The sequence below is a fragment of the Mus pahari genome, chromosome 19 (genome assembly GCF_900095145.1).
Source record: "Mus pahari chromosome 19, PAHARI_EIJ_v1.1, whole genome shotgun sequence".
In the NCBI taxonomy this organism is placed as follows: Eukaryota; Metazoa; Chordata; class Mammalia; order Rodentia; family Muridae; genus Mus; species Mus pahari.
Window position 1 is genome coordinate 3,898,059 of NC_034608.1, and position 8,131 is coordinate 3,906,189.

General features: G+C 45.8%; 1 protein-coding gene across 2 annotated transcripts in view; it reads left to right on the plus strand.

Annotated features, from left to right (window-relative positions):
* The window catches only part of Aurkc (aurora kinase C), an 11,499-nt gene extending 5,230 nt beyond the window's left edge, over positions 1-6,269 (plus strand). The window contains exons 5-6 of one of the 2 annotated variants that reach the window (XM_029531989.1): positions 989-1,163; positions 6,190-6,269. In XM_029531989.1, the coding sequence (XP_029387849.1) occupies positions 989-1,163; positions 6,190-6,207 (193 nt within the window). In that variant the 3' untranslated portion in view covers positions 6,208-6,269. Of the gene's footprint in view, positions 1-988; positions 1,164-1,381; positions 1,680-6,189 lie in introns of those variants that run through there. The other variant, XM_029531988.1, reaches the window with a different exon arrangement.
* The last annotated feature ends 1,862 nt before the right edge of the window (positions 6,270-8,131 follow it).

Below are 8,131 nucleotides of genomic sequence, written 5' to 3' on the forward strand. Positions count from 1 at the left end.
CTACATTTCCTTGGTTCCTCTTGAGACACACACCATCAATATGAATGTCATAAATCTTCCTCACTCACTGACTGTGCAGACCACCAGGCTGGCTTCAGACCTGCAGCAATCCTGTGATGTTATGCTACAGGTGATATGCTACACCATGTTTTAAAGCATGAGATTAGTGGATCTTTCCTTATAGTATTTACTTTTTCTGAGTTGGTTTAGTTTTTTTTAAATTTTTATCTTCTATGTATGGATGTTTTTTTTTGCCTGCATGTAGGACTTGTGTACCATTTTTCATGCCTTGTTCTCTTAGAAGCCAGAAGAGGGCAGCGGTTGGTTGTAAGCAGCCACATGGTTGGGGCGAAATCCATCCAGGGTCCTTTAGAAGAACAGCCAGTGTTCTTAACCACTGAGTCATCTCTCCAGCCCTGCCTTGTCTGACTGGTTGCAGGTTTGTTCTAGGCTCAAACACAATGCTCTTCCTGTTGCAACCTTCCCAAATGCCAGAATTAAGAGATGTGAGCTACTACTATATCCATCTGCTTTCCCTGAACGTTAAACAAAAAGAAAAACCTGTGTTTATTCTCATGTGTGCGTGCAGGCACACATGTGCCGTGTTGTGTCTTGGGGGGGGGAGGGGGCATGTCAGAGAACACCTTCATGACAGTCCCTCTCACCTTCACCTTTTTTGAGACAGGGTCTTTTGTTTGCTCTTTCAGAGTTGCCTAGCTGGTCTAAAGACTTTCTATGACTCTCCTCTGCGTCCCGTCTTACTGTAGGAGTTCTAGGACTGTACCTGGCTTTATGTGGGTTCTGGGGAATAGAACTCAGGTTCTCAGGGATTCACCCTGCAAGTGCTTTACCCCCTGACTCATCTCTTATGACCCCTCTGAATCTTGAACCACATTAACAGTGTCTCCCATTTCCTTGGAAGCTGAACAGGGAAGATTTCCCTCCTTCTGAGCCTACGCACAACGTAACCTTCTGTGTCCTGTTCTAGGAGAAAGACGATATGTGGGACTCTGGACTACTTGCCCCCAGAAATGATAGAGCAGAAACCGTACAATGAGACGGTTGATCTGTGGTGCATTGGAGTGCTCTGCTATGAGCTGCTGGTGGGGAAGCCACCCTTTGAAAGCAGCACCTCCAGTGAGACATACAGACGCATCCGCAAGGTATGACAGATGGACGGACGGACGGACGGACACACACACACGACATTCACCAGGAAGCCAGGAAGTGATGGCTCCTGGGTGGGCCTTTGGGGACTGGAGTGTGTACAAAAGATTATCTGCTAATAGTCAAAAGGGTGTCATGAGGAGACTTATAGAACAGGGAGAAGATTACCCAAAGAGAATAACTAGATTCTNTTCTTCTTCCCCTGGCTCATTAGGTGGATTTTAAGTTTCCTTCATCAGTGCCTGCAGGGGCCCAGGACTTGATCTCCAAGCTTCTTAGGTACCATCCTTCAGAGAGGCTGAGCCTGGCCCAGGTCCTGAAGCACCCCTGGGTCAGGGAACACTCTCGAAGGGTGCTGCCTCCCTGTGTTCAGATGGCTTCCTGAGCCCTGTCTGTCTCTATTCCTATGTGTTTCTTCAGGAAGCTCTCCAGGCTGTTTGTTACTGCATGTGGTTTGCTTGTTTTCTCCTTTATGAAATGATGATAATTAAAACTGATTACTTTAGCATCAATATTCTTGCTTGAGTGAGTTAGTGTGTGGATTGGATTGAAACCTTTGTCATACATGAGTGAAAGGGGTGGAGGCCAGAAGCCCACATCAGGTGGCTTCCTCTATTGCTCTCCATCTCATATCCTGAGAGGATAGATCTCTGGNCTGAACATGAAACTCACCAAGTTGGCTTGACTCACTCCTAAATGAAACACAGTGACCCTCCTATGTCCAGTTCCCNAGTGCCAAGATCTCAGATGCACTAAAGTATGCCCAGCTTGTACCAGGGTGCTGGGGAGCAAACTCAGTCCCCATGCTTCTGCACATGGACAGAGTCACTCTCATGCTCACACTCACATAAAATAACCAATAAATTAAAGGAAGTTGGTGTATAAGGATATGTGATGTATGTGTAGAACTGGGGGTCCTCTGTAGAGCACCCAGTTTATCATCTTTATATTTGCCCTGATTTTGGGCAAACGTTCCACACACACAACACTCTAGTCTACATCCTACATAGAAAGAATGTCAGTCTCACCCAGGACCCGAATCCTCCTGAGCTGTGTGCATTGTTACTTGATGGATCTGAAGTCAGGCCTGGTGACCCATGCCTATAATCTTAAGTATTCAGGAGGCTCAAGCAGGATAAGTTCAGTTCAAGGCCAATCTGGCCAATTTAGCAAGATTGTCTCAAATTAAACAATTTCAAGTAATAATAACACCACTCCTGGACATATACCCAGAAGGTGCTGCAACATATAATAAGCACACATGCTCCACTATGTTCATAGCAGCCTTATTTATAATAGCCAGAAGCTGGAAAGAACCCAGATGTCCTTCAGTAGAAGCATGGATATAGAAAATGTACATTTACACAATGCAGTACTACTCAGCTCTTAAAAATGATGAATTTGTGAAAAATTTAGGCAAATGGATAGAACTAGAAAGTATCCTGTGTGAGGTAACCCAATCACAAAAGAACACACATGTTACATATTCACTGATATGTGAATATTAGCCCAGAAGCTCAGAATACTCAAGGTACAATTCACAAACCACATGAAACTCAAAAAAGAAGGAAGACCAAAGTGTGGATACTTCCATCCTTCTTAGAAGGAGGAACAAAATACCCATGGGAGGAGTTACAAAGTGTAGAGACTGAAGGAATAACCAACCAGAGACTGCCCCACCTGGGGATCCATAAACCCAGCCACTATTGTGGATGCCAACAAGTGCTTGCTGACAGAAGCCTGTTATAGCTGTCTCCAGAGAGACTACCAGTGCCTGACAACTACAGAGGTGGAGGCTTGCAGCCAAAAATTGGACTGAGCACAGGGTCCCTAATGGAGGAACTAGAGAAAGGACCCAAGGAGCTCAAGGGGTCTGCAACCCCATAGGAGGAACAATAATATGAACTAACCAGTACCCCCAGAGCTCCCAGGGTGTAAACCACCAACCAAAGAGTACATAAGGTGGGACTCATGGCTCCAGCTGCATGGGTAGCAGAGGATGGCCTTGTCAGTCATCAGTGGGAGGAGAGGTCCTTGGTCCTGGGAAGGCTCTATGCCCCAGTGTAGGGGGATGCCAGGGCCAGGAAGTGGGAGTGGGTGGGTTGGTGAGCAGGGGGAGGGGGGAAGAGGATAGATAGTTTTCTGAGGGGAAACAAGGAAAGGGGATAACATTTAAATATCCAAAAAACAACAATAATAATAATAATAAATAAATAATAAATAAATAATAAAAGATAGTAATAGGTATGTCTAAGCCACTATGCTAGGTCTGGGACCTTATTTTAGATAAAGAGTAAGAAAACCTCTTTGGGGAGGGAGTGATCCATTTGTAAGAACTACTTGACCCAGAAGGTATAGAGCACAAGAGTCTTGTGGCTTGCAAAAGAAATGCTAATGTTTGCGGCTCTACTGGCTCCATGCCATCCTTGTGCTACTTCAGTCCACACCCAGTGTGGGAATCTTAGCTGCATTCCTGTTTAGCCTGTAGAGAGGAGGAAGGGTGCACAAGCAAAACCTAATCACTGCAGTGAACCGAGCTGTGCTCCGTGACCTGGGCATGACAGCCGGCAGCCAAAGTCGCCTGCCTGGGGCAAGGAGATACAGGTGTCTACGGAGCTCACGGGATTCCCGGCTCTGCTGCCTGCGTGGTAGCCGAATGGCGTCCGCGCTAGTGGGCACCTGGCTTGTGGGTTTTCGGAGATGCTTCCTGGAGATTTGGAGAGCCTGTCAATCAAGAGAGCCTCTGGGTTGGTCTTTATAATTGTGTTTGCCTAGGAAAAGTAGATCCACATGGCCACCCAGTTCATCCCCAGTCTTTGGGTTAGGTTTCAAAGCTGGGACAAAAAGCTCAAGTGTCTACTAAACATAACAAAGCAGACCCACCCCTGGGGTGTCTAAGCAACCTTATCCTTAAGGGTTACCAATAGTTCTTGGCTGGCATACTTAGCGCCCCTCCCCACCACCTCCCCAACCCCCAGCTCTGGAGCTGGGTTGCTCTCCCCTCCAGCTGCCCTTCCCTTTACAATCTAACCAGTTTGGTTATCCCTCCTCTTTTGGGCCTCTTGGCTGCTGCACCGCCCTCACCTCTCTCCCCATCCCCCCCCCCCCCCCTTCTGCTGCTCCTCTTCTCACATGGCTCAGGGTCATGTCCACTCTGGACTCTCCCAGATATTTCTGTCTCTAGCTGTGCTCTCCCATATATCAATGGTAAACTTTTTCTTCCACCATACCTAGGAGCAGTCATGTCCTTTCCCTTTATTTCTTATTTTTCCCCTTCACTTTGTACCTGAGAGGGTGGCTTATGCACTCGAGGCCATACCTAAGAAAGTACGTGCTCACCCCCTAATATGTACCAACCTGCCTCCTTTTCTATAACAAACATTTTGGAATTGTGTCTGCTCAAACTCAATCTAAAGGAACCCAGATGACTCTTTCCTAGTAATAATCTAGCAGCCTAAAGATAACTTCTGTGACAGTGGGCAACAATCGTCTAGCATTTGTTTTAATAACTGGTTCCTGTTTGTTGCCATTTCTGCTTCTAAAAAGCACTCACATGGCCCTCACTTTCCAGCATTGCCACTCTGCTAATTAGCCCTCCTACAGCTTCCTCATGCCAGAAAGTCAGGCCTCTGGTAGATATTTAAGATTGAAGACTGAAATGAAGCTCCAGGCTAAGGACTTTATCATCAGTTCATATCAGACACGATCTATAAGTATCGTCTTCTTCCTGGCTGACTTCTTACGATCTTGTTTCCCTGTCTGGCTCCCCTGCTATTCAGGTGTACCAGTCTGACCCAACATTTCCTTTGCTTCTCCAGCTTTTATCTTTGAGGTTTACTCTGCCTCAGTCTTCAGATCTCTGCAAGACCATTCTATGTCACATTTCTGCTCAGATGCCACTTAAAGTTTGGGGCTGGAGAGATGGCTCAGTGGTCAGGAGCACTGGGTGCTCTTTCAGAGGACCCAAGTTTCAGTTCCCAGCACCCGTGGGGCGGCTGACAATTGGGACTCCAGTTTCAAGGGATCTGACACCCTCACACAGACACACATGCAGACAACACACCAATGCACATAAAATGAAAGAAAATATTAAAAACTTAACAATTTGTGTGTTCGTGGGTCTACTCACATGCAAGCAATGGCTCAAGTGTAGAAGTCCAAGGACAGTTTTCAGGAATTGGTCCTGTCCTTTTTTTTGTTGTTAAAGATTTATTTATTATTATATGTAAGTAGACTGTAGCTGTGTCTAGACACACCAGAAGAGGGTGTCAGATCTCATTACGGATGGTTGTGAGCCACTGTGTGATTGCTGGGATTTGAACTCGGGACCTTTGGAAGAACAGTCAGTGCTCTTACTCACTGAGCCATCTCACCAGCCCCTCTCCTACTTTTTTTTTTTAAAGATTTATTTATTTATTATATGTAAGTACACTGTAGCTGTCTTCAGACACCCCAGAAGAGGGAGTCAGATCTTGTTACAGATGATTATAGGCCACCATGTGGTTGCTGGGATTTGAACTCCGGACCTTCGGAAGAGCAATCAGGTGCTCTTACCCACTGAGCCATCTCACCAGCCCCTCTCCTACTTTTATATGTGTTCTGGGGATCAAACTCAGGTGGTCTGGCTTGAGGGAAGTCCTTTTACTCTCTGGACCATCTCAATTGCCCAATTAGCACTCCTTTTATTTATTTCTGTAATCCCAGTACTGGAGAGGCAGAGGCAGGAAGATTAGGAGTTCAAGGTCAGCCCTGGCTACATAGCAAGTTTGAGACCAGCTTGGATTACTTATGGCCTTAACAAAAATAAGCAACTTGCAGACATCTTCTAGCCTCAAGTCACTGACCTGTACATAGGTACCAACCATATTTACCATAGACTGTACTAATGGACAGAAGCCAGACAATTAAATGTGATACATTTTATCTTTCAGAAAGCTCATCTCGATCCCATGGGTATTTTTATACTCATGATTATCTTTTTCTGTTTTTTGTTTTGTTTTGTTTTGTTTTCCTTCCTCATAGCTGTTGCCCATGACATGAGAATTACTGTGTTTCCCTGGAAACGGAGGCTCTGAGATGAAGTGAGGTACCTAATGTTACACAGCATTTGAATGGTAGTTTCAGGAGCTTGGATTGAAACTCGAGGCTTCTTGACGTCAGAACTGAAGCATTTGGAAGCATTCAGCAAGGCCAAGAAACTAGCTGGACCAGTGAAGCTCAAGAAATGGTGTTCTTACAGTTATTGGTTTTGGTCCCATCGTCATCATCATTATTTTGTCATGCCTGCGATGCCCGCTACAGAACCTCTCTCACAGCCCACGCTGTTAGTTACTTTCTAAGAGCTCCTGCTTGGGAGGCATCTGCCCTTCACACTGATATATTATGCCCTGTCTTAGCTTTGTTTCCTATGTGATAAGATTCCCTGACAGAAGCATTGAGGGAAGAAAGGGGTTTGCTTGGCTCACAAATCCAGATCCATCACAGCAGGGAAGTCATTGTGGCAGGAGCCTGTGAGAGCTGGTTACAGCACGTTTGGGGTCAGAACCACCCAGAGCAATAGTTGCATGCATGCATGCTTATGCTCCCCTCGTTTTCTGTTTGCTTGTTTGGTTTGAGGCAGGGTCTCACCAAGTAGCCCTCTCAGGCCTGGAACTCACAGAGACCCATCTAGCTCTGCTTCTGGAAGTGCTAGGGTTAAAGGTGTAAGCTGCCACACCCAGGACTTTCACTCATTCTAAGGTTACATGTATTCATCTAATTAGTGAGTATAAGTATGGGTTTGCATTTGGAGTCCCNAAGACAACTTTGGGAGTTGAGTTCTTTCCTTTTCCTTGTTAACGTCCCTGGGTAGAGATCAANTTGTAAAGCTGGTTCCCAAATGCCTTTGCCCTCTGAGCCAATTCAGTGACTNCACTTTTCCCTTTTTATACAGTCTGGTACTCAACCCCAGGGAATGGTGTCAACTACTTTTAGGTTGGGTCTTCCACCTTAACATAATAAAGATTATCAACATAATCTCACTGATGAGCCCACAGGCCAACCTGTTCTAGGTAGTCCCTCAAAGGGGCTGTCTTTCTAGGTGATTCTAGATTGTGTCAAGTTGTCAATTAAATCTAGCCATCACGTGCTCCAAACAGCCTGTCTCTTCCTTTGCGGCCCAGGAAACAGCATAGCCTTCAGGATGTGCTGTGTAGTTCTGGCATTAATCTCTGTGCCTTTNGAGCAAAACCTGAGGCCAGTGCTAACATGTCTAGTGACTTTTCAGGTGGCTTTCCCCTTTGAGGGTGTGGCTGTAATTTTTACCCAAGAGGAGTCGGGGCAGCTGGCTCTAGCTCAGGGGACCCTGTACCGGGAGGCGATACTGAAAACCCTTGGGCTTCTGGTCTCTCTTGGTAAGTCTTGCTACCTCCCCGTTTCAGGGAATGGGTCATCGGCTGCTTTCNTTTCACTCTTTGGCTCCAGGCCTTGATGCTTAAGAGGTTCTCTGAGCTTATCTTCTTTTCTTTCCACCGATTCAAGCACTTTCTAGACTCATCTCTTCCTGTGTTGTTTATCTTTAGGCTCGAAAGATAATATAGAGAAGATGATCATGGAAGAAGAGGGGTGTTTTGTAGAACCTATAGGTAAGATTTCCAGATTTTTTTAGCTAGTGTTCTCTGCCCACCCCCCCAATATACTTCTGTTCTTTTAATCATGTGTGCAGGGTTATCTGCAAACTCCATGGCCAGCAGAGTTTAGAAAAAGTTTCTTGGTGATACTTAATTCTGTATGCACAATAAAGCTTAAGGCATGACTCCATTGAAACTCCTTGTAAAGTACATGTGACCTNTTCCATAAAGATGAGTTCTATAGATTAATTGGGAAAGCAGGCTCAGCACAAACAGCTTACCATAAGGGTCTGGGCGAGGGCGGCACTATAGAGGGAGGGAGATAAATGCTCCGAGTCTGGGGTGTCAGGTGTGAC